This window comes from Belonocnema kinseyi, chromosome 9 (assembly GCF_010883055.1).
Source record: "Belonocnema kinseyi isolate 2016_QV_RU_SX_M_011 chromosome 9, B_treatae_v1, whole genome shotgun sequence".
Lineage (NCBI taxonomy): Eukaryota > Metazoa > Arthropoda > Insecta > Hymenoptera > Cynipidae > Belonocnema > Belonocnema kinseyi.
Genome location: NC_046665.1, coordinates 10512004 through 10539974, shown reverse-complemented (window position 1 = coordinate 10539974; position 27971 = coordinate 10512004). Strand labels below are relative to the sequence as shown.

General features: G+C 35.2%; 1 protein-coding gene across 2 annotated transcripts in view; it reads right to left on the bottom strand.

The window, feature by feature from the left end:
- Window positions 1–21319, bottom strand: part of LOC117180322 (N-terminal Xaa-Pro-Lys N-methyltransferase 1) — a 61100-nt gene extending 39781 nt beyond the window's left edge. The window contains exons 1-3 of one of the 2 annotated variants that reach the window (XM_033372760.1): window positions 21131–21317; window positions 20926–21044; window positions 10583–10769 (exon numbers count right to left, since the gene is read on the bottom strand). In XM_033372760.1, the coding sequence (XP_033228651.1) occupies window positions 10583–10769; window positions 20926–21044; window positions 21131–21254 (430 nt within the window). In that variant the 5' untranslated portion in view covers window positions 21255–21317. Of the gene's footprint in view, window positions 1–10582; window positions 10770–20925; window positions 21045–21074 lie in introns of both variants that reach the window. The other variant, XM_033372761.1, reaches the window with a different exon arrangement.
- Between the last annotated feature and the right edge of the window lie 6652 nt (window positions 21320–27971).

Below are 27971 nucleotides of genomic sequence, written 5' to 3'. Positions count from 1 at the left end.
ACTTCGACCTCTTCTGGTTTGGGTGGGTGTTCGACAGTAACTGAAGGGTCTTGGAAGAGTCGAGATGGGTCAGAGAGAAACTGTTGATTTTCTCTGACCCATTGTGGTCAGGAGTGCCGAAGGAATTAACCCCCAAGCGGAGGTGTGAAAACCGTGCCGAAAGCTGACTGGCACCTGGGTGAGGTGTCTAGAACGGTGACTCTGGGATATCGGGCGACCTCTCAAAGTAAGCAGCCTTATCCTTGCATGCGGGGCTCTACAAGGATGGACGAACCCCTTTCCCTAGCTTCTCGTGGGAACAACAATGACAACACCAAACATAGTTGTAGTAAGTGCGGTTCAAAACATCAGAACGCGCAGGGCTCCCGACAATGGGTCGGCCAACAATGTCGACCAATCTAGAGCTAAGGGAGCCAATGAAAATGGATTCAATGCGATGGATCGGCGGGATCTCGTGACTTTTGGGTGGACGGAGCAACTGAATCACGACTTGCTAGACTGCTACGATGCGGAAGTTTCCTTCGGGGTGCTTGATTAACGTGAATCCCCTTGCCTCTCACGATTCGGGGTGCTTGATTAACGTGAATCCCCTCGCCTCTCACGATTCGAGGTACTCAGGGAATCATTTTTTAATTAAAGTAAGTGCTCAAAATGATGACCTTCAGCTTCAATGCACTTATTAATCCGTAATTCAAATGAATTTACACAACGGAAAAGTGCATCTTCTTGAATTTTAGCACATGCACTTGTAATTTAGTTAATCATATTCTCACGTGTTATTGGTTTTTCTTTCTACAGTTTGTCTTTCAGATAGCCCTACAAAAAGAAATCTGGCGAAGTAAGATCTGGCGATCTTGCAGGCCAATTTATCGGCCCGCCTCTACCAATCCAGCGATCATTGAAATCACGATGAAGAACTTCTCGTGCTACCGCTGAATAGTGTGCCGGACAACCATCATGTTGAAACCACATGTTCTACTGCATTTCTAACTTCAAGTCTTTAAGCAATATTGGCAGTTCATATTCCAAAATATCTTGATATTTTTGACCATTTAGGCTGCCTACGATAATTTGGGGACCTATCAGTTTGTTGCCAATTATTCCACACCATATATTGACAGTCCATGGGCGCTGGTGTTCGACTTCACGAAGCCACTGCAGATTTTCAATACTCTAGTAGTGCATGTTGTGTCAATTAACTATTCTATGGTTCGTAAAAGACGACTCGTCAGAGAATAATACATAACGACAAAAGTTAGGATTTTGTTGCATTTGTTCACGTGCCCACTAACAAAAAGTTACCCGACTTTGGAAATCAACGCCATGAAGTTCTTGATGTAAAGAGATATAATACGGATGAAATTTATTACGTTTCAAACTTTAACAAACACTGCTCTGAGACATTCCGGAATCACAAGCGATTTCTCGTGTACTAACGTGAGGATTATTGGCCACTGCAGCTAATACAGCAACTTCATTATTTTCTCCAGTGATTGTTATTGTACGGGACTTTTCCTTAGGTTGAACACTTCCATCGGTAGTAAATTTTGTAATAGTACGATAAAATGTAGCACGTGACACAATTCTATTTGGAAAACGCTTAGTGTAGAGATTGACAGCATTATCAAGATTGCTTCCAGATTCTCCATACACCAGAACCATTTCAATTTTTTCTCGTACGATTAGATACTCCATTGTAAAGTAGTATTCGGAATAATCTTTGATCTAACTAAAATGAGTTTTGTTTTAAATGTATTTTTTCTAATTTACTGTATTTAAGGAAAGAAAAAAGTAAACACTTTCGTAATGTTTCGATAACCTCCACTGACCTCAATCTACAATAATGCCGGAGCTAAAATTTAGGAATATTTCGAAAACACTGTTAATGTAAAGGTATTACTTAATACTTACTTCTCAAGAACGAACATACGTTTTGGAATTTTTTTCAAAATAATAATTACTAAAGGTATCCGAAGCTCTATTGCCCTTGTTTTTAACCGACTTTAAAAAGAAGGAGGTTCTACCTATGTTCGTAGCTATGTATTTCTTTGTGTACGAGTTTTTATTGCACTCGTTCAACGATTCTGTAGCGATTTGAAAAATTCTCTTTCTTACGTGGTCAGTCATGTCACAATGAAAATGATGTATTTTTTATTGTTAATGTATTGCAGTATCGTAAGAGTGCATACTCAGTAACAGTAAAATGAAGAAAAATCGAATGTCGTCGATTACACCCAAAGAGTCTGAATATTCAATAAAAAATAGGGGTTCCCAATTTAAGATTTCGAACTTGCCCCTACCTCCACCCCCAGGGGGCGGTGTGAGGGAACCGATTTTAACATCAGTGTATGCAATCCTCAGAGTGATTAAATTTTGATTCATAACATTTTTTCATAGAGTGCTTATGTTCGAGATATTTGAAAGTTTCAAGTTTAAAAAAATCACCCTATATATGAAATTACAACATTCAAACGAATCTAGGCATCTTTGTCTAATGCTAAATCAATTTCAATATTTCGCTTATACTTCTCGACAGTCCTTGAGAACGTTTTTATTTATCTCAATTTTTAGCATAGACACAATGCAAAGAATCGAAAGAAGGACATTTTTTGTTAGTAATGTGATGTTGCACTTTTACCACTGCAAATTACCGTAAGAAACTCAGATCTGGAAGGACAACTATTAGCCAGGAATCAACCATCAGGAGTACGACGCTGAACGGATGGGCTGTGCTCTCCTGCAGATGGATGGTCAAGGGCATAATCTTGATTGTACAACGTGGGTGAAGTGCGTATGTGAGTCCAACCTTCAAAATTCTTGCAACTACTTCTATTAAACATGCCGGCAGCAGCGCAGTTCATTGGCCAGCGCATTCGATATTCTCTGGCAGTCGATGGTCACAGAAAAACGCGGTCGGAAGTTCCTGCATCGTGGACCTGAGTGCGTTCATTGTTAAAGATGAATTAGCTAAGGGCGCGAACCGGTACGGGTTGCGTCGCGCAGAAGTGCCAAGTAGGTTCGGGAAGATATCCTTCCTGTGCGTCGTCCAAGCTTGACGAGCAAAAACGGTTTGCAGGACTGACACTCTTGGTCAGATTTCGTTTGAAGATTGTTAGATTTTTATCTTCGTTTTTACGGTCTGGTGTTGCCTGTGGATTGTTATGGCGTCACTAAAGTAAGACAGCCAAAAATATAATACTTATGTAGAGTGCGGTGTGTAATTCTCACGTGTAAACCTGCTCCATATCGAACTCGGATGTTTTCTGTTCGTCGGGGGTTATGTTTTGACGGGAAACGCGGTCCGGACAAATAATTTGTCTTTGTAACCGTGATGTGAGAATTTATAATCAGGTTTCTTTTATGATAAAAATAGTACTCTAGTTGTAAACTTGCGTTATGTAATCAAAAGGTAAATTCACTTTCTCGCTCTTAATATTTAATTGGGGAAAAATGTATCCTGTAATTAGCTTTCGTGTTTTGTATAAATTTGCTATCTTTGTTTTCTTTTTGCTTACTCGCTAGCTTAGCAGTTTTGATTTCGGAAAACAATCATGTTAAGTCACGTCACGTATGCTTGCTTCGGGCTTGGTTGATTTGTTGATTTTGAAAATGCTGGTATTCCAATTATTTTTCGAAAATCCCCCAGCTATTTTCTCTGCATGGCTAAGAATTTCAGGACCACGCCACTCTACAAACATTGAGCGGGAACCGGAAGACAGGTCTGATTCGGTTATCCTTGCTTTTTTTAACGGATATTTTGTTGCTTTAATTTTGGAATTTGTCTCTTTCGTATAAAACGTTAAAAATAAACTCTAATGAAAACATTTAAATTTGGTTGATTCAGAGTTTTATTAGTTTTCCAATCGTTCCTGGAAGGAGTTGGGAAACGCAGTTTCAGATCTAATACAGCGGATCGAAAAATTAAAGATGCTACCTATTGTATTCCACAATTTTGTCTCAAACATTTTTCGGTATCCGACGTATATTCTGAGATATTGCTCACTATGTCATTTTCGCCTATTTGACCTTTATCTGACCTTAACAACCTTGACCAATACAACATCTTATACGTAAGATTTTCCCCTCTTTTCAAATCGGGGGTCTAAATTAGGGGTTTCCATTCGAAAAATTCACTTTGACCTTCAGACAACTTTCAAAATTGTTTCCAACGTCAAAGTCATTGGTACCAATACATATCCTCCTTTGTCTCCTTCAACTTTTGTCTGAAACATTTTTCTGTATCTGGCGTCTTTTTTGAGATATTTCCCGCAATAGATTAAAATGGTCCACCCTGTATATACTACCAATATTCTACTAATCCAAAGTTATTATAATATTACTTCTTTGATTGGCAAATAAAACGGAGTTTTTTTATATAAATATTTCAATACTTTTCTAAATCCCTTAAAAAAAGAGAATAGATCAATTATTTTTAGAAGTATAACATTTTTAAAAAATACGTTTAAAAATATGGCTCATGCATTATAAAATTTCTAAAAACTATAAATACAGCTATTGCAGTTCGTGTATTTTAAATTTACATAAGGTCGTACAATAATAAATAATCAGAAAAAAACGCTTAAAATTTGATGTTTTAACTTTTTTGAGCATCAGCTTATAAGGACGGCCTTTTCATCGAGTTTCAAGTCGTAGGTTTTGATCAATGTTTAAGACTCCCGACTGCTAGGCGATAGATTTAAGTATAGTTGTAGGTTCGATACCCCGTGGTTTAAATACCTTTTTTGTCATATCATTAGAGTATAGCAGTACGATACTTGTTAGTACAAGTGAAGTACTGCACCCATTGTGAATTTCCTATTGGGCAGTACTGCGCCAGTAGCGATATTGAGTGCTCGGTCAGCACAGGCAGCCCAGTACAGAATAGCGTTATCATTCCAGATATATACCAGTACAGATGCCAGCCATGGCAAAAAAAAAGCATGAGGGCTTCGTGGTGGCAACCATGAGGGCTCCACGTGGAAAGCCCACGTTAGACCCGTTTGGATTAGCATCTCGTTGCCATCAGGGGCCTCCCCTGGATTGCCGGGGGCCCCCTTAATTTTTTAACACAAGGCAGTAAATTTCTTTTTAACATTAGCCATTTACATCCAAAGCCTTGACTAATCTTGTTAAGAAGAAGTTTCATACTTTTATGAAATTCTTTTAACAAGGTGGAATAGACAAATAAACAGGGTCATATTCATATCATTTATGAAGTGAAACAGCTGTAAGTCTGAGCTTAGAACAATTAATAAAACGCCGGAAATTTGTTGCTTTGTACATCCCAATGATAAAATTGAACATTATTACAATATTCTTCCTTTAAAACACATTGATTAAATTCTTCTTCTCTCTTTAGATTACCAGATGCCAGGGCCATCGCTTAGTACGCTCGCACCCTTTTTCCTAGCAGTGCAGTCTCAACCAAGGTTCTGACGAGTGTAATTATTCCGATTATTGAACCAGTTTAAATCAGGTGTGCTTTTCGAGACCACTTAGTGTTTTAATATTTCAATTTAAAGCCAGTATTTTTTTCGCTTTCGATTTTTGTTAAGTGATTTTCCCGACTCGATCGTCTTGTGGTGTTGTGGGAAGTGCCGAATCTGATGACGTATGACTTTCGATTGCGTCGGGATCGATTGTTGTTAAACAAACGTGGTCGTGGCTTCCGGAGGCTACATATCTGCTAATTTTACAAAAACACCAAAAAAATTTTTTGTATAAAGTGCTTTGTTAGATCGACTCGGAGAAGAAAGTCATATTGTTGGTAGATTGTTTGCAAGATTGCAAATGCTTCGAGACTGACTCTCAAGCATGATACACATATTGATGGTGAATTCTTTGCAATATTAAAAATGCCTGGAAACGGGCCCTATGCCATGACAAACGTACTTACTGACTGCGTGATTGTTCTTAACATTGCAAACGCTTCGAGATTGTCTCTCAAAAATGACATACATATTGAGGGTGTTTGCAACATTGCAAGCGCCTTGAGACAGGCTCTCAGCCATGGTGAACATATTGATGGTGGATTGTTTGCAACATTGCAAACGCATGGAGATAGGCCCTCAGACATGACTGACTTATTTAAAATGATAAACTATGTTTTTGTTGTGGTGTTATTCTTTAAATTTGCTCAAAACGTGATTGGAGTATAATTAAGCAAACTTCGGATTTGTTGCCCCGTGTCTCCGCATTACATGAGAGTTTCATTACTCTCTTCCCTGCCCTCACATTTTCTGTTTTTCGATGTTAGCGACACGAAACCCCTTACTGGGGATCTATTTTGTCATTTTGATTGGTTGCAGGTCTGCGAACATTACGAAGTTTATGAAGATTCATGGAGACACCTCATTTTGACACCCATGGACTTTTTGAAGAAAAATTGTCCTTGGTTACTTCGATTATACATATAAAGGACCATTTTCTCACATTTCTAAACTTCCAGTGTTCCTGTAACAGCAAATTCGAGCACTTCAGGCTACCAAAATGTTGCACGCCTCCATATGGAACGCCTAGCCGTGCACGAGAGTTTAATCTCAGTTCTTAACTACATCTGTCACCCGTAAAAGGCTTTCAACTGAAAACTCGGACCCTTCAACCACTAAAAAATTTCTTTTGGATTCGGAATTTGACTGTTCGGTTTCTTTCTGCTTGCTGACAAGTTCGGCTTGCTACATGACGAGTCACTTTAAGGACATTCTGATGGACACCTTAGTTTATTACCACAGGCAATCAATATTTCCATCAACACGGTTGAATCTCAAACATCCACATTGATACTAGACGCTTGACCCCTTAATCTTTTATCTCGGCCATCATTGTCACTTGTCGTGGTGAATACTCTTCGTGTTTGCGATCTTGGTGTGATGACTTCATCGGAGAAAATTGTCGATGAAAATTTGCATCATTTCCAGGAGCTTTCCTTGGCGGATCAAAAGTTCATAGCACATTAACTGAACCCACAAACCAATTTATGTCGCCAGTCGGATTTCGAAAGTCTAACGTGCTCTCCGACGCCCTCTGCCGTTACATTCCAACAAACGGAAACCCAGCTGATAGTTCCAGTCAATAAATGGATCCTCGAGCTTCAACTCAGCAATCTGTGGTAGAATTGCCCCGAATAGCTTTCGCTGAGTAAAGATTGCTGGACAGCGTTTTTCATTTTCACGATGAAGCTTTTTCCACTGACCATCCCCAAGTAAATTATAAGGAATTCGAACAGATATCCATTTCGGTTCGTCATTAATCGATTCAACCGGAACTTTGAGAGTCGAAGTACGACTAGCGAAATTTACTTTGCACTATGATCAACGACGCCCGGTTATCTTGCATGGCGACAACCATCTCGCGGAACTTATTATTGACTGGGCATCAGAAATCCGAACTCCTGGGGGATTTCCTGCCGGAAAATGTGTCTACTCTCGCTGCAGAAGTTAAAGCATGCGTGAACTCTCAGCATCTACTTCTAATCACGGGCGATCCTGAAAATCTTAAAACCTTTACTCTCGGTAATACTCTCGTACGCAGAACATTAGAACGAATTTCTGGAGCAACAATTTTGGATGAGGAACTGCATAATGTCACTTACAGGTGTTTTGCTAAAGCAATTTGTGACCAGTTTAGGAAACGTTTATCTTATGAGTTCTTTCATGTACCTTTAGTACGTATGTCCAATGTTAATCCCGGACAGGGTAGACTTAAGTGAATCACCACTATTAAAATTTCTTTTGATATCTAAAATCGCTTTGTCACATTGTGTTGGTTACCAGTTGTGCGCTGCCACAATGAGATAATTTGTGTTCCATGGCGGATGGAACTGAATTTCTTACCTATGCATGAAAATTTATTGTTTGCGTCATGGCAGGGGACACTAAACTCTTGATATTCATTCGTGGAGTTTGTTTTGATCAGCGAACGAGACATTGTTGACAGAAAGGTCATCACCCAATGATTATTCTTCTTGAAATTTTTCTTCTGTTTTCAGTTTCGCGCCGTGCCCTTTTCGTTGATGTCGGTACTCAGGTAGTAGCCTGATGTCTCTGTTGAGCAGGCTTTGACCAGTTATGCTATTCGAGACCATTTAATATTTTAGTATTTTAATCCATAGTCAGTATTTATTTCGCTTTCGGTTTTCATTAAGTGATTTTCCCGATTCGATCGTCTACTGGTATTATGGGAAGGGACGAGTCGGATGACGTATGACTTCCAGTTGCATCGGGATCGATCGCGGACGTAGCTTCTGGAAGTTAGATCTCTGCCTATTTTACAAAACAATCAAAACATTTTTTATAAAGTGATTTGTTCGATCGACTCGGCGACATCTACAATGGATTACTTCCATAAGGCATTTTGAAGCTGATGCTACTTTGTTTGATCGACTTCATTCGGACGAAGAGTCTCAACCAGCTTATCATCGTGTGGGAGTGACGATAGGAAGACTTGAAATCCTTGCGCTCTTTCCTACAGAGAAAGGCAGCCAATGTCTTTAAAAGACGAACTTTGAAGAGAAATACTCTAGAATTAGTATTGTTCCTAGACTGCTTACGGATTGCATATATCAGGAGAGGAACCCTACAGCTCAGCGGAAATATACTAGCTAGCTCCCAGTCGTCTACTTGCTCTCACTTGCCTTCCTGGAGTTTATTTCAACTTCCACTTCGAATCACCCGGGAGGCCTTTTGTTTAGATTTCGTGAAAAAAATGTCTAGACACGTTCCGCGGAATAAAGCTTGAAAATGGCTCCTTGTATTTGATATTGAGTGAGATTTATTTTATTCAACTATTATGTGCTGTATTTCTCGATTTGTTATTTTTTCTGACTTTCGACACCTTCCGTTTTACTGATATGTGTTTAATTTATCACACCACCTGCCGAATCACAGTGCACATTTTGCCGATCTTAAATCCCCCGTTTTTTCCCATTAAAAAAACCTAATTTTGCCAATTTGATATACCCCTCTTGACGCTTTGCTTGTATTGCTGACAGTTGTTTTGACGGTTTAGCTTTCGTATATCCAGCAACACCTCTAACCCAAAATTTTAATACGATTATTATTACAACAAAACACATCATTAGATATCCAGTCTCAAAGACTGTTAAAACAAATAAAAAAATAAACAAATAGACAAATTAAATAAATTTAAAAAATTAAAATTAAAAAAGAAGACACAAAAGAAAAAAAGTCGTCAAACTGATAACTAAAAAGGAAACAAAAATCAAAATAACCAGGATAAAAATGAAAATATCGATTTCCATTTCTACCTTTTTCAAATCAACAACAATAAAAATAAAGACTGTGCTTTTATTTGCCTTTCAACATATTTGAAAAAGTTTTTTGATTTCTTCAAACTCGTGTGGCACTTTCTTCTCTTCTTCTTTGGCTGCCTGAATTTCATGTTTCCACCATGCATCACCCGACATGGTTCGTACAACCACAGTACCACACACTTCAGTCGCTCTCCTAACAATCACATCCTTAATCATAGCCAATGCGCTCTCTATCATTTTGTCATCTATTAGTGCCTTCCAAGTTGTCTCTTCTATCTGTTCATTCATCTTATTCTCGAAATCTATTCACACTTCTGGTTTCTGTAAATTTTTAATCTTGAATCGTGTTTGTTGCGATTTTTTGGTTTTCTTTTTTCTCCGCAACAACAGTCAATTATACTGTGGCTTTTTTCTTTACACCAGGTTTAGATTTGGATCATTTTATACCTAAACCAAGTATTTGCAATAAATAGTTCATTTTTGAAATCATAAACTAACTAATCTGTATCCGTTGTCATTTCTTTTTGGATCCCCGAAATTACCTAGTCCCCTTTGTGTATCTTGATTTTGGATTCCCACCCATCCATTCATATTTCTAGCATAATGATTATTTCACCATGATCGTAAGTATTTATTGTAAGTACATTGTACATTGTACACTCCAATGATTATAATGAAATGGACAAAATACAATGTTTTAAGGTTTGTTCTTTTACACGATTTACAAAAATGCCATTCTAAGTTAATAATTATTGTGGAATACAATTTTAGTATATATAATATAATCACTTCTGAAAAGTTGCTAACTCAAAAGGAAATTGCAACCACATGGTCAGATCTTGTCCTAGACACGGACCTGCACTCCGAAATGACCCATACAGAAGTGGATCTTTTTTTTTAAGTCTTCTCCATCGCAGGCCGCTAGGTAATCTTAGTGGTTCAAGCTTTATGAGTATACTCAGTTCTTTCTTTCAAACCTTGATTCTTCTCCGTATTTCCATTCAAAACAAAGGTAGTTTTTTAATGTGTTTCAAGAAACGTGGTTGAATTCCAAGTCTACAATATTGATATTTGTTTCAAATAATTTTTTTCAAGAAAAACTATTTTTATACATGCCTATTGTTTTAAGATTCTAGAAATGAGAAAGACAAATCAATGCAGTATAGAATTGAATGATTGACAATAAAACCATTTGATAGGATTATTGTGATAAAACTAAAAAATTAAGGATAAAAAGTAAACTTTTTAAAACGCAAATGTCATCACTCATATCTCTAAAAAACAACTAGTAATAAAGATAATGATATTTACCTATTGGATAAAATTCTCCAATTTTTTCAGAAGATGTCTCGAGGTATATTTTTGCAGCTTCCAGGAATTTTGAATTCTGCTCAACTAGGTCTACTCTTTTTAAAAACCTCGTAAGTAAGTTTTTTGTTACTCTACCAATTCCAGCTCCACAATCAAGACCATATATGTTTTGAGGAGGCGTTTCAATCTGGAGTTTAATTTCGTAATAAAATTACATAACATTAAATTAATAATTATCAAAAATCTAAATTTTTGCGAGGAATGTAATCGTAAGATGTGTTTGAAAACACGAAAATGCATGTATGCAGAATATTTTTTGAAAATTTTATTTATTGGGTACAGCCACGGAAACAGCATAGCGCCATATTTTGCATAAAAGTGGCAATTTATAAGTGATAAATTCCACTTGTTTACATGTGAAAAAAAATTAATTTACACTAAAACTAACAGTTTAAATATCAGACGAGGATATTTTCTGTCGAAAAACTGATAAAATCTCGATTTAGGGTAAACAACTTTTCCTTAAGTTTATTAAACGGTTTGGCGGGGTTGAGCTTTGAAGTTCTCTGTCTATGACAGATCTCCTAACGAATTACAAATATCCTATAGAGTATTTAAATACTCTTGCTTTTTGAAAAATAAATACTAAGGTATCTGGACAAATTATTGTTTTAATTAGGTAATGGACATTGATTCGTTAATTTTCAATTATTTAAACAAATGTAATTTGTGGAAATATTTTTTGCTCTCGAAATTTTGTCTTAATTACAAATTATCACAGTTTCTTTGCTGGAATATTGATTAAAATTGGTTAATTAATGTTTTTTTATTTTAAAAAATTCGCTTATTCAAAAAAAAATTATAAATATATGAAAAATATTGTTTTCGACAATCATAGGTTTTAATATAAATACTAGAAAAGTGAAATTAATAAGTTTTGTAAAAAAATATTGTTTAAACAAATTAAAGGCTGTTGAAAATAAAGAATAATTGATTACTTCAATGATTGAAACACATTTCAAAATAAACTTAAGTACTTTAACGATAATAAAGGAATATTTGAAAAAAACAATTTGCGAAAAAAATGATTCAAACAAATGGAATTTGTTCCCTTCCAAAAAAAACTGTTGTTGGGTCACCCTAAAGTACAGAACATATTCTTAATTTTCTCTTTTTTAAACATATGGGTATTGCAGGGTGAAAATTACAGAATTCCTCATAAAAATACCACTGGTATTTTCAAGTCCTAACATTCCTGTAGCACATTTACAAAATAGCAATATTTATCAAAAGAAAAATTTTAATCAATCCTATATGTAATTATTTACTTGAATTTCTCACAATAATTGACCCATATCTTATTTATAATTCATAATATTCTTAACTTTACCTTTAGTGACCCAACATGGGTCTTCGGGAGTCAATTTTTATTTTAGCGTATATTGATTTCAGATTAAATTATAAAGTCTAGAAAGTATATTTGTAAATGTCAACATTAAAAAAAAGACATATAACAAAATCGCATGATTTATTTTTTCTCTTTTTTCCGTCAGCCGTTCCTCAAAATAAATATACTTTTTGAATAAGCCACTGAACTACTATATATTTTTTTGAAGTGGTACATCTGAAGAAGGCGTAACTAAATTTTTAGCCCTTAATATCGACAATTAAAACAGTTACGAATTTTTAAATTAAAATAGTATTTTTTCTACTTTCTGGGCATCAACATTTTTAAAAGTATATTTAAATGTAATTTTTGGAAATACTACCTACATGATCTTTTAAAGTTACTTCTTGAGAAGGTGTAAAAAAATTTCAAGTAAAAATATTCAATAATTTTTTTTATAGCTATTTTTGTCGCGTGGGTCCTTTGGACCCAAGTGTGGTCAGCGTGTTACTCCACAGAAGTATGGTCACTAAGGGCTAATGAAAAATTTTAGGCAATTTATAAATCTAATTATAGATTTTCCTCATACTTCTCTTCATGTTACAATATACTTTTTATTTAACAAAGAGTTGTAATTTAAACTCGTATGGGGGAAAACTAACAGACGTTTGTCTGATAACACTGCACTGAATTTTAAGGCTTTCGATATGGTGGATCCTGGTATTCTCCTCAGTAAACTGAGAGGAATTGGTTACTCAAATAAAGTTGTAGCATGGTTTTCGTCCTATCTTCCTCATAGGCAACAAGCGGTATTTGATTCTGATGAAAATATGTTATCTAACTGGCTTCCGGTAACTTCTGGAGTCCCGTAAGGATCGGTTTAGGACATATCCTGTTTATTATATACCTCACTGATCTTAAACTTTTCTTTAAACTTGTTAAAAACTTGCTTTATGGTGACGACCTTCAAATGTGTATCCATTGTTCTCCTCGTGATATATCTTTGGCGATCGGGACTTCAAATCAAACGACTGAGCTTTTGACTACATGGTCGCATACTAACAAACTTTCCATTAACGTTCCTAACACGAAGGCAATGATCCTCGGTAGTCCCACCTATCTTAGTGACATCGATACGTTAGTTTTACCTCCGCTAACGTTAAATGGTTCTATTATTCAATACACTAACTCTGATTGCAATTTGGGCGCCATCTTTAATCCGTCGCTTAACTGTCAGGAACACGTCTGTCATATAGTCAATAAAATACATAGAATATCGTATCCTCTTAAAGTTAACAGAAAAATCTTTGATAAGTCTCTGCGCATTAAATTAGTATCTACGCTGATCTTCCCTCTTTCGATTACTGCTGTCTGGTGCACGACGATACATCACTCGAACTCGATGTAAAACTGCAGAGAGCACTAAATGCATAAATATATGTACACACATGTTGAACTTCTGCATATTCTAATTCTTTTTCTATCTCTTCTGCTAACCTCTGGAATTCTCTACCTAATAATATATGAGCTGCTTATTGTTCAGTTTCATTAAAGATCAGTATTTCCCGCCATTTATTATCCGAGCAAACGTCACTTTTATAGATTTATATAGCTTCCAACGATTCCTATTAATCTTCAGTTGTTTTTTAAAAATAATTTTTATTATACAGCGCTCATTTATTTTTGCACTAGTTCTTAGAATCTTTAAAATTTAGAATCTTAGAATCTTTAGAATTTTTAAAATATTCATTATCAATCCGCTTGTTGATGTATTCGATCGGTAAATTTTAAGGTTATGTTCATAACCAACAACGAAACTAGAATGAGTATTTTAAATGAAAAGACAAATTTGTCACAGCTTCTTTTTGAAAGAGTTTCCTTTATTATTTTGCTTCGTTTCTAAATTTTAGACTTTGTCCACCGCGGGCGCTGCTTGTCATATCCGGTAAGTATCAAGGTCATGTCTGTATCCAATAAAAACGCAATCTTCCCATTCTGTTGCCATTTTATAAAGCTTTCTGACAGCTGATTGGAAATCGTAAGCACAAAAGGAGGGTTGAAAACGGTCAAGCATCTGCAAAGAAATGGAAATTTCAAAGAGTAACTAAGAAGGAGCGAGAAAAAAAGGAATGCATAAATGTGAGATTGGGATTACAGATGAGGGTGACATGAAAAGTTTGAAATGGAAGGAAGAGAGATACAAAATGATCGCTAAATGTGGCATGCATGTGAGGGTGTGCGGAGAGGGGGTCGAAATTGGCTAGTCATATAGGAAGATATATATATATATATATATATATATATATATATGTGTGTGTGTGTGTGTGTGTTTATTGTGATATGCGACATGATTGTGGTATGATATAATGGCGAGGAAAGGCGAGGAAAGATGGAGACAAATTGTGGAGTCAAGGGCCAACAGTTCTTAGAAGATAGTAAAGAGAAAATGAGAGTACCGGAAAGAGATAAGAAAAGAAAGTCGCAGCCCCTTTCTTTTCTTTCTTCTTAGCAGTGAAGTTCTTATCGGATGGTGCCGGAAATTCGATTACAAACGTAGTTCGTTTAACGAAATCAAGGAAATCTAATGCCAAATAAAAAAACATTTTAAACAACTACCGTTGGATCCACTGGAAGCAACTGCCATCTACGAATTACAAAAACATCATAACGACAGCCCTGTGAAACTTTCGTGTATCTTGAGGACACGTAGCGACTCAAGGAGGACAGCCTTCTGCATCCATCTCGCACGTACCTATCTGCACGTGGGAACAACAATGGCATTACCAAACGTAAAAAAAAATAGAATGGACTGGTAAACAGAGCCGATAACCCTAGATTTCAGGATGCTAAAAATAATTTGGAGAAAAATAAGACGACGAACTGGTGAAACGCTCACATTGAGTAAAACAGCCGATTCAACGATAACTCTCTGGACTATAATGATGATAGCTTTGCCAGCTCTATGGTGCCAAAAATACCCACAGCTTCAGCCAGTTTCACAACCGACTCTGCGAAAACAATCTGCCTACCTCTCGAAAACTGGACATAAATGCAGAGCACTTTGTCAGCCACTATGTGAACAAGTCGCAGACAAAAAGGAGGAGGCGATATTAAGACCTACCGCGCAAAGCATAGACCCATCGAGAGTATATATCAATTTCAGGACCAAGAGGAACATTAACAGCCAGGTTCTTCGCAAGCCCCAAGATCTGACTGAAATAGATTCCTCATTTTAGTTCAGCGACGAGAGCTTTGGCTGATTCAATTCGAAGGCTAAAACCGACGATGGATGAAAAGAACAAAAGGCGCTTGCATAAAATAAACAATGAAGGACAGGATCCAAAAGTACGCCCACGAATTGATGATCTACCATCACACAATGAACAAGTTAAAGCTGCTCAAAATCAAGCAGCATACTGTTGACAAAATACGAGTGTTCTCTGATGAAACAAGAATATTTTTGTTTGAAATAACATCAGTTACAATATTTTGATTCTTAAAATCGTAGAAAAACTTTTTTTTCAGATATGTGACTTTGAACACATTGTAGTAATAATTACAATTAGACTAAAACAGACTTGGATAACGTGATTAATAAAAGTAGTTCATTAAATATAGAAGGTCGTTGGGTGTAATGAATACAATAATTGCCTAATTGTGGCTTCCAGTACAGCGACCGGTATAAGATCGGTATAAGAATAGTAGTAGATGGCATATAATTAAATAAGCAGTTACGTCTGGAAGCAATGGAAGTTCTGTTAGTGTGAGAGAAGTGAGAATTTTTCAAGATATTGTATATCTGGACCAATACTGGGACGTAGAGACATTGAAGAAAAAACTCCCTTATTTAGTCCAAGCTTATTTGTTAGCTATTAGAAATTGACAACCAATGGTTCGTATGGAAACAAATAATGACATTAAGATTGTCTCCAGAGCTAGTTGAATCAGAAATGAATTCTTCAATTATCTAAAAAACTTCAATAGGGTCGATAGTACATATGAACCGACTTAACAATAAGGAAATCTGATAAACTCTTGGAAGAAGGAACCAAAGCTATGGCTTTTCCGTGATTGGAGTATTTAGAGAAAAACCTTCTAAAGAATAACAAAATAAAAAAAAGGAAAAGAGAAAAATTCTAAAAAGTCAGTTTTAATGGAGGCCAATCTATTGACTGCAATTTTTAAAGATTATTAACATCTTTATTTTACTTACAATTTTTTTGATACTACTCGAGACACTTGTGGAAAAACTTACAGGTAGATCAAAAAGTAAAAAATACACAGAATATGAATCTGCGCGTATCAACTATTCCCGGCTAAACACTTGATTTACATTGAGCACTATATATTATTTGTCATATTTATATTATTGCCATATTTTAACCGCATTGGACCCAAACAAACCAGACAAGGTTGATTTAACTCGTCTTTGATTCAGCAGCGAAAGTCAATACTATATGAAGTCTTCATAACATTCTGAAAATGTTAATTTGGATTTGCTGCAGACATATGAACAATGTTCAACCGCGTATAAATAATTAAGAAAGACAGCTAGCTCAGTGTTTCTTGTGGAGAGATTTTAATACTTCAGCTAAACCAAAAATGTACAGGATGAAGACCATGATATTCGGAGCAGCTTCTTCGCCCTTTCTTGCGCAATCTGTACAAAATAATAAAATAAAGAAGTTTCAAGACAAGTATCTAGGTTCAGTCAAACACATCTTCGAAAATCACTGTGTGAATAACTACATTCATGGTGCTAACCATCAAACTATTTTAAAATGTTGTAAAAATTCACAACAGAGCAGGATTCGAATTATGAAAGTTTATTGGTAATTCACGAATTATTCGTGAATGTACTCCTGAACATCTTCGAGCAGAAAAAAAATATCATCAATGTTCAAGAAAAGAATAACCAACATCGAATTCTAGGAAACCCTTGAGATGCCGACTTAAGATTGCATCAAAGCGGGCCCACACATTCGTTACTCGATCTCATCCATAATTTGCAGGGAGTTTTAAAGAAAATCAAGGTCTTCTCAGGCTCAAAGAGCAACATGTTCAGAAAGATAATGGAGGGTATTAGTGAACCGATAAAGATAACGGATCAAGTTGAGTGGAAGACAAGTGCCAACGTAGAATACTTTAACTACGTTCCCTACAGTGTTGGACGCCTGGCGCCAGGTTCGGTCAACTACGTGGAAATAAATGGCGAAATTCAGCGCCATCTGCGATGGGCAGGACAACTACAGAAGCATGCATGTATTGGTCGCTATATATGTGCATGCTCCTTCCTTAGATGTGTTGACTAGTAAAATAATTTAAGAAAAAAGGATGAATAACGACAAAATTAAGAAAACAAGAAACGAAAAACAAGAAATTAAAGATAATTATCATTCAATTTCTCATTTTACGTTTCTCATTTACTTAATTTTGCTTTTATTTTTGTATTTTAAGTAGATAAAGATAATTACGAGACGAGTTAGGATGTGCATACGTATGAATTTTTATTTTTTCTGAAGCAGAGTTGACCTGTGATATAAAGTTTTTTAAATATGTTATGGCCACACACAACTTGCGTTTTGAAGAAATCCTTTTCATTGAAGTGATTCCGCGCACGCGCTTTTTACACTACTTTGCGCCATCTGCGATGGGCAGGGGAACTAATTTGACTCCCCTCGCTGCCTTTCAATCCCTCACGCCCAAGTTCTAAAAATTCGCCATTTTCCCTTATTGAGTTGACCGAGCCTCCCTGGCACAGAGTACCGATAGAACCAGATTGGAGGAAAGCTCAAAACGGGACAGAAGCTACAACGGAACGGGAGCGGGAAACTCCCGCTTCCCATCACGGGAAAAGTGAGTGGGAACCCACCCTGAGTCCAGTTGTGGCAAGTAGTTCCAAACAAGCATGGAAGAAGCCGATGACCGGAAACGCGTCAGCGCCCGCGACCTCGACTCCAGGCATGAGAGAGAAAAACCTGTTTCCACGAAAAAGCAGAAGAAAACGCAGCGGCGAGCTCGACCCAAAACGGTCTTAATCAAAATGGCCGAGGATTTGAGCAATGGAAGGCAGAGCTGCGTTTATGGCAGCCGTTAAGGAGACGGTTGGAGAGGGGGGTAACGTGCATGGGCTCTTACTCGACAGATGTTAATATCCTCTCTTTTAGGATGCCAGTGAATAGTTTGTGGCTGGAGTTTAAACAAGCTATAGGCCGGCAGTTCTTAGGACTTGACAAATCTCTGATCTTAGGGATCAGTGCCGTGCGTCCTGCCAATAACCACTGACGGGATCGGTTGTTCTCCGTTTAAGATAGTAGTAATTATAGGAGCTAGATGTTAGTGCGTGGACGTAAACTTCTTCCACTCAAAGTTGTTAATTTTATCTGGCCCTGGCGTTTAAAAGTTTTTAGTTTTAGCGATAATTTACTTCGCTTCATCAGCAATAATTATTTGACACTCCTTATCTGGACGTAGCCACAGTTGTCTCTGGCAAAAGTTACGAGTGAGATATCTGAAGCTTCTTCACCTAGCTTATGAGAATCTCCATATACTTGCTCCCAGAAGACTTGAATGTCTTCTCGACTAGGCGAATTTTCAACGGCACTTGACGTTTTCTTAAAAAGGCGGGAAAAGTGAGTAGAGAGGGTGGAATTGACCTGAATCCACTTTATTCGCCTTACAAAACGCTCTTTGGCTATTGAAAGTGCTCTAATTTTTTGCGTCCAGTGCTGCTTGATGGTCAACAGTTCACACTTGCTCAGTGTGTGATTTTCTTTCCGTAAGCTTCCAGCAAGTGCCCTAACTTTTTGGAGTAAACTTCTTATTTTATGTTATGTAGCTAATCACGGACTGAACATTTGATGCATGCCGTCTAGCCGTTGCAATCTTAAGCTAAAGCTGTGTAATATGCTCGCGAGTCTTAGTCAGGCGTACTTAAATATCATTACTTCTATTTTCGCTTGGCAGGAAGACCCCCTTTACGTAAGCTACACAGCTCGTATTCCAGAAATCAATATCTTCAGGGAGCAAATCAAGGAGAGCAGTATTAGCTTCAACTAATTTCTCCATCCCGAGAAAGACTTCCATGTACTTTTGATCTCGTATTACTCATGCTGGCATTATCGGCTAACTGATATAATGAGTGGTATGTTTGCTGGAGGGTTTTGCTGTTTTTCTTGATAATAATCTTCCTATCCCCCTTTGCGTAAAAAGGATACTGGATCTCTTAAATACTGCGACATTATATGAGAATATTATATGAGCTAATTCCATTAGCCCAACGTGCATGTAACCTTATCACGTATCCTCTTCGCGCCGGTTAGCTTCCTTGCCAACAGGTAAGGATGTCCCTCTTGAGTTGGTCAAGTAACTGATGAGATTAGGATGTTATAAGTGAGTGTCAATACGCCGTCACCATGCGCGCAAATTGTTATCTAGGTTTAAGTACTGATTAAAAGGCTGCGCATGAGCGCTTTAGAGATAAAATACTTTAAGACACTGGCATAGGTAACTTTAAACACTGTTGTTGGAATCTTCACGCTTTTGTAAGTTTGCTTATTTCATTTTGTGGATTAGACTTTACACTGAATACTGGTGACATCTGAAGGACAGTGCGAACACCACTTTTTTAATTGGGACCAGTTTAGTGTAACAGCTGTGTCAGTAAACTAGCTGGTAACTAGTGTCAGCCTGACAGCTAGTGCATCTCCGAAATCTGTCTTCTTTAAGGGCATGTTATACTTAGAAAATTTTCGATTTTACCCGTGTTAGGTTGACCCGGCTTATTTTCTACAATAATCAAGATTTTGTCTGAAAATTTTGGGAAATGGTAGTGAACATGCTAACGGCGTCCCCGAATTCTTCGTTTATGGAATAATTGAAAAAAAAAATTTTACTAAGTTTTATTAATGTGTGTATCTCTAGGTTATGTGTGTTACAATTCTCCCCAGCTTTACATTCAAACTACAACATATTTTTGGTCCAAAACTTAGGAGAGGCAAAAAAACATTCAACTAATGTCCCGGAACTAATCATGTTTGTAGATAATTAAAAAAGTTTATTCCATAAATAATTTATAAGTAGCTAGCGTGGCTACCGGCAGCATCAGTACGACAGAGACCTACATTATCGGAATGGCAGAGAACTGAAAACCGATCCTAACCTTAAAACAGTACACATGCATAAAATTCGTATTCATCAGAATAAATTTGGTTTGTAATTATCCCTCAAAAGAAGAGTTCAAGGATGTCCATTATAATATTTTATAGTATCTCCGAATTCAATGTTTAACCATTTTAATTTCTGTGAAAAAAAAACAGGGAAATTAAACCTAAATTACCACACGACGAAGTATTGTATGCCCTTAAGGTTCTCGAATTATTACTCCCTTTTTTGGTGAATAATTATTAATCACAAAAGGTCTTATTCAGAGCCTGTGAGGAGTGAGAATCTGTGTACTTCACCAAATATTGTAGAAGTAGCCAAGAATACCACCGTCTCCGTCTTATGTTACAAAATGCACTCTCACACAATCACCTATCTTGCGCACTTGTATCACAAATAACTATTTTATATCTTTACAAATCTCAATCCAATCTGATCAGTTAGAAATTTATCGTGCCTACAGGATATGACACTTAGAAAAAAACCGTTTCTTCTATCTCGAAGGTTTTAAAACGTGGAGATTTAATCCTGATAATTTCAGTGTCATGCCTGAAAAGTTTGAAAACTGACTTGGTGCAGTATACACATTACAGGTTGACAAAGGAGTGGGGATGAACGTGAGTTGGAGATTTATAAACATTGAATACGAATAGGCTCTATGTAGTCGAGCCATTTCAAATTTATCGAAGTGTTTTCGTTCCCCTTAAGACACGCAGTCCAGTTATATTGATAATAGGGATGTTTCGTAGAGAAAATAAATTGTTATCTATTAGTCTGTTACTAAAGAACTTACTTTAAAAAGAGATTTCAAAAAAACGCTTGAGCCTTCGAGGTCTGTTTTGGAAATAAATCCAAAACCTCCTAACATACCATTGACAGTAGGAGGGATTTTGCTCCAGTACTTCGCTGCATCTGTATAAAATTTATTATCTTTCAACTCACAAAGTTCTTGTTCCATTTTTTCTCGATTTCAAATCCTTTGAAAATGAAATTCTGACCTTTATATAGACTTATATAGACCTTTTTATCTTGCATGCAGAATAACTTCACGCCTAAAGGTTGCAGTCCCATGTGGGCAGAAAGCGTCGGCAGAAAGCAGAAACTCGTGAGAGTGAAAGGCATGGAGAGATATATTTATCTCTTTCACTCTCACGAATTTCTGCGTTCCGCTGACGTTTTCTGCCCACGTGGGACTGCATCTTCAAGGCCATGGAGAATAGATATAAGGAGACCAATCTGTAATGCATGGACTTCACCAAAAGCGGTCACTTTTCTGTTGCCAAAAGTATGCAATTACGTATAGTTCAAAACTTTCCGAACGTGGCGTGCCAACCGCACTTAAAAAAATATGGCCGCCTCCATTGTTTTGTTTTGAAAGATCGCTTGAACAAATAAATAATTGATAATCAGACAGGATTTTTTGAAATTTTTGTGGAATAAAAAATTATTCTCCATGGAAAAGGTAGGTAGTATGTTTATGAAACTATCAAATTACTTGTATCAACACTATGCGTGCGACAGGTATTCGACGCGTTTGTAACAAAAATAGTAAAACATACAACTGATACCACTCTGAAAGTCTTGTACACTAAACTTGAAACCACACTTGTTGGAAACTTTCGCTTTCATACAGCGATTTAAAATTTTAACATTCTTTTCTTTAGTCACAAACTATTAATTGGTAAATAATTATTGATTTACATTTGACTCGCGTTCACATCGGCAGCCATATTTTTTTAAAGTGCGGTTGCCACGACACGCTCGGGAAGTGGAACTGCACGTGAGTGTGATTTTGTACATGTGTGTGTGCGTACTTCTAGCAACAGAAAAGTGTTCATTTTTAGTTCCACTAGTTTGGTTTCCTTATGTCTATTCTCCATGTTCAAGGCCTTCAACCATGTTAAGTTCCATACGGCACTCGCGGTGGCGTCACATGATTGCAGAATTGCGCTGCGTTTTGCGCAGCCCCCTGCATCGACGTTAGTTCAATACTACGATCAAGTGAAACGTGGAGAGCAGATGGCGCTGGAAGTTTTTCCAGCCTAAGATTCTTATTCCAGCCTATGTTTATATGGCAAGAATAGGAAAGATTATGATGGAAAATTAATTTGATCGATGACTTTCGCATTGACAAGCAGTTGCCTTTGTTACAAGTTAAAGTGTAAGAATTAAGAAATATTATTAATATTAAATTTAGAAATAAAATAAGTAAAATGCGTGGAACGCGGTGTATGGCCCCTGGATGCAAGTCCGGTAATGGCAGATACTCTTGAGAATTAAATTTCTTTTGCGTGACAAAAGGTAAAGAAAATCTAAAGGCCTGGCAAAAATCCATCCTAAGGGAAAATTTTATAATAGAACCCGGGCATAGCGTATGCGAGAGATATTTTTTAAACAACATATTTTGTGGAAGCGAAAAACGTTTGCAGAGGATGGAGTCACTCTCTTCTGGGAATAGCAAGTATAAATATAAAATAATTCATTGTTGTTTAATCGTAAGGTAATAATAATATTGATGTTTATATTTATAATAATTGGCAGTTAATGTTTACATATTTTTGTTTGAGCTGTTTGTGAGATGTAAAATAAAAGTGATACCGCACGTAACGGCAGTGCCGGTTCCATCAGTTTTTTTTATCTTGATAAAGTGGAACCATATCTTTATTATTAAATGTTCTTTCATAGACTTATAAATAAAAACAATTAAATGAGAACTATGTAATTTCATACAAATTATCGAACATTTTACTTGCAACTGGAACAATGTATTCATTGCAAACAAATCATCTTGGAAATACTAAAAATTAAATAAGAACAATGTATTTTAATCAAAAATATCAAACATTCGATCTCAAATGAAAACGATATCTTTATTTTATTAAAAATACCGTAGAAATATAAAACCTTAAGTAAGAACTATGTTATTTAATCAGAAGTATGGATTATTTTATCTTAAACTGGAACGATATCTTTATTTTAAAAATATAGCAAAAATATAAAAAATGAAATAAGAACTATGTATTTTAATAAAAAATATTGAAAATTTTATCTTAAAATTTAACGATAGCTTTATTAAAAAAAATTGTCGAAATATAAAAAATTACATAAGAACTATGTATTTTAATGAAAACTATATATTTTAATAAAAAATATCGAATATCTTAAACTAGAATAATATCTTTATTTAGAAAAATTCTTTCGAGCAAATATAAAAAAATTAATCAAGATATACCTTCTCGATTTTTCTGTGTAAATTAAACTATTAATTTAATTAATTTATAATTTCAATTAAACAGTGTGCCCGTTGAAATAACTGTTTCGATCCTATCATTAACGGCTTTACTTCAAATAAAACATTTAAATATCCCTGCGCTGAACCCAGCTGTGACGTTCTTGTGTATGCCATCAAGAACTATTTATCGCTTAGAATGAGACAGTTCGCTAATGAAATAAAAATTAAAGGTAATAGGTGAAATGTTAATTTAAAAAAACTTAGCCGATTTATTGAGGTTTAAACGGCTTAAAGTTTTAATTAGTGTAAATACATTTTTATAGTTTGAGAAGTTTATTCAAATGAATCATTTATTAATTTTTAGGGTTGCTGTCGTTAATAAATTGCTTATTTGTACCAGCATATGACATAACTCTTATTTAAAGTTTCTTACCCATTCAACCAATTCCTTACCACAATATAAAATTAGAAAAAAAGATTTTAACGATTTTTATAAATTTAAATTACTCAAATATTCAAAAAAGATATGAAATTCCAATTATGTGATGCATAATACAAATTTTCATTACGAATAATATCAATTAAGTTCATTTCTAACTAATTTTGCCTATGCTTGCCATGTAAAAACAGACTGGAAAGACTCCCAGCGCCATCTGCACTCCTCGCTTAACTTCACCGTACTAGTGAACTAACGCTGACAGACAGTCGTTGCAGGGGGCTGGTTTTGCGTAATGCGTCAATTCAATAGACATTTCAACCAATCATATTTTCCTAGTTATTCAGAGAAACACTTTGATTTGCTAAAATGTCTAGTGATTTGACGCATTACACAAAACGCAATCAAGACGACCACACGGGTGCACTCAAAGCATGGACATAGGAAAGCAGGGACTAGGTATGCCATTGCGGGGATGATGCAATCAGGGGGAGGTCCGTCATCTTTTAATTATCTGCGACAAACATGGCAGCGCCCACATGTTTATATTTTCTTGCACAGTTTGTCCGCAAAAACGCTCGTGCGCATAATCAAGTGGCATAAGAAAAATGGTCTGCTGCAGTGCTCGGTTTTATGAAAATAGAAGCGAGGATGGATTTAAACTTTACCGTTTTCCACTGTGACAAAGAGAAAGACTGTCAATGTGAATCATAAACTGTAGACGCGACAAACGGAAACCGAATTCAAATTCAAGATTCTGCAAAGTAATTACTCATATTTATGACTATAACAATATAATTCAAATATATGGGGTCTGAATATTATGTTTATATGTAATTAAATTGGCTATGAGCATTTTTTCGATATATTAAAGCGAAATGAGATCCAGAAGTAAGTAAGGTTAGGAAACCGTTTTTCTACAGAAAGACGCACGTTAACCTACGAAAATAAAAAAGACGTATGCTGTGAAATATAAATAGCTACCATAATAAACTCTTGGAAAAGTATTGTATTAGTGTTTGACCTATAGTATATTATTATTTCATTATTTGTTACTATTTGTTTAATGAATCATATGATTATAATTTTAGCGCACGCCTATTTGTAAACTGAGTAAAATTTGGTTTGAAATTCTAATTTTTGCAAGAACTATTTTTTGGTAAATGTGTGGGTTAAAAAATTATATAGTCTAATTTCAATATTTCATATATTTTGTCACATGCAATTTTATTTATAATTTATGGTTTGATAATAATGCTTTAGTATAATTTCCAAATAAATAATCCATATCATGTAAGCGTATTTATATAATTCGATATAAATTTTGCAATTTTGAATCTGAGGGGAAACCAGAATGGCAGCTTGCATATTCCCATATAATATAGTACCTTAACGGGACGAGGCATTCTAAAGTACTATATAAGATGGAAATATGCAAGCTGCCATCTTGGTTCCCCGCTAAATTGAAAATCGCTAACTTTATATCGAATTATATAAATTAATTTACATGATATGGATTATTTATATCAAAATTATACATTTGCCAAAAAATAGTTCTTGCAAAAATAAAAATTGTAAACCAAATTTTACTGAGTTTACAAATAGGCGTGCGCTAAAATTCGGTTTCCCTGTGTCGCGTCTACAGTTTATGGTTCACATTGACAGTCTTTCTCTTTGTCCCAGTGGAAAACGGTAAAGTTTAAATCCATCCTTGCTTCTATTTTCATAACTGCCTAGGAACCAAAATGCCGAAGCATATTCCTGTTTACTATAGTACCCTAGGCATGTCATCCTAACTTCGCGAGCGGGGTTGATTTTATGGGAGGGGGAGAATTCCATGAGTATGGAGAACCGCCATCTTACGATGTGCCACTTGATTATATGCACGAGCGTTTTTGCGCTCCAAACTGTGCAAGAAAATATAAACATGTGGGCGCTGCCATGTTTGTCGCGGAACATTAAAAGATGGCGGACCTCCCCCCTCATTGCATCAACCCGGAGGGGAATTGTCGGTTAAACTAATCTAACAGATGGCGCCGCAAAAAGTAAGTCTGTCTTTTTCATTGAATTGCATTGAGAAAAAGCAAAAATAATTAAAAACTTGATGCTATTTGCAAATAAACAAAAACAATAGATGAAAAAAGAAGTCTAACTATTACTAATTATTTGAAAAAAGAAAAAGTCATGAAAATATGTAGTCTAATATGAATAAAATTTAATTTTGAGATATATTCTGAAAGCAGTTCGAACTTTATATTTTTGTGATTTATTTTGCTCATATTATTGATTTTATTATTTGTTAAAGTTAAACAAAATTATGTTTTGTTAAAATTATTAATGTAGCTAATGAAAAAATTTATAATATTAGAGACCTCAATGACAAAAATATTTGAAACATATACATGATCCGAAGAATTAATAAAAAATATATGACGTATATTGTATATTGAGGGAATAATTTTGTAAAAAGTTAATGAAAAGACTAATAAATGAGAAAGTGGATTTAATATTATTTAATATAATGTATATATTTATTTAAATTGAACCGAATATCATATATACATTTATACAGTGCAATCATTTATTTGTTGCTTAATTCTGAAAGCTTTTTTCTCGCTGATTTCAACCCCTAATAATTTTATTAAACATTTTTTATTTAAAGGAGATATTATTGCAAACCTCATTTCTAAAATTAACAGACTATAAACTATTAAACTCTATAAACAAACGTATCATACTGATGACGGAGTGTAGGAGGAAATTTACTTTTTTCTTTCAGCTTGACGCTCCGACCTTTTGTCTTCTCTATTTGTTTATTAATCATTTTTCTACTCAAAGCATGGAAAAACTGGAAATTTTTAGATAATAATTTTTTACGCTTTGATAACTGATCAGGGAAACTTTATATTGCCTAAAATTAATGTTTAGGAACTCATAAAATACAAATAATTTGCTTATCATTCCATTTATTTGTTGGAAACAAATTTCATAAACAAATTACAATAAATTACATTTAATAACAAAAATAATTTGAAAGTTTCTAATAACTATAGTTATAAACAATTCTTGTGGCAAAATATTATAATTTGAGATTTTTCAAATTATTATTTCTTTCAAGCGCCAGGAAGTCTTCAAGTATTCCCTGAAATAATAAATATTTAATAATATTTGATGAAATATAACAATTTAAATTTTTGTAAATACATTAGATAAAGAAATTCAAAATTTTGGTCCTTTCGCATAGAAAGTTTTTTTTACACTGGAAATATTTTAAGCTGTTGGGCGAATAACTGCTAGTTACAAAAATATGTGAGAAGTTAACAATAACCATTGTTACGAATAATACTCATGACAAAATATTCAAATATAAGGTTTTATCAAAATTTTTATTTTCTTTAATCGCTACAATGGCTACGGATATTCCTAAAAAATGTATATTTGATCATATTTAGTGGAATATAACAACTTACATGTTTATAAACAATTTACATAAAAAATGTCCCAAGGTTGGCAGTATCACTCGGAAAAAGTCGGGTTTTCAATCGTAATAGATTGGAAATGAATCATAACACTGCATGCTAAGGTTTACTCAATACAAAATCTTTTGACAATAACCCACCGACTTGGCCATCAAAGAAAATTTAAATTTGATAAAACCTTAAGTTTAAATATTTTGTCACAATAATTGTTAATAACAGTGGTTATTGTTAACTCTTCTAATATTTTTGCGACTAGCAGTCATTCGTCCAATAGCTTAAAACATTTCCAATGCAAAAAAAATGTTCTATGCGAAAGGGCAAACATTTTTAATTTGTTTATCTAATTTGTTTTCAAAAATTTAAATTGTTATATTTTATCAAATAATATTAAATATTTATTATTTTAAGGAATACCTGAAGCCGTTTTGGCCATTGAAGGAAATTATAATTTGAAAGATCTCAAATTCTAATAATTTTCCAAGGGGCCATTCACAAAACACGTAATATATTTTTCATAAACTTTTGACCCCCCCCCCTGCGACATACTTTTTTCATTGGTCTTCACATGGAGAATGATGCTTCGGCTGTCCCACACCCTCCCCTAAAAGTATCACGTATTTTGTGAATGACTCGCAAAATAATTGTTTATCACAGTGGTTATTATAAACTCTTACATTATTTTTGTTTTTAAA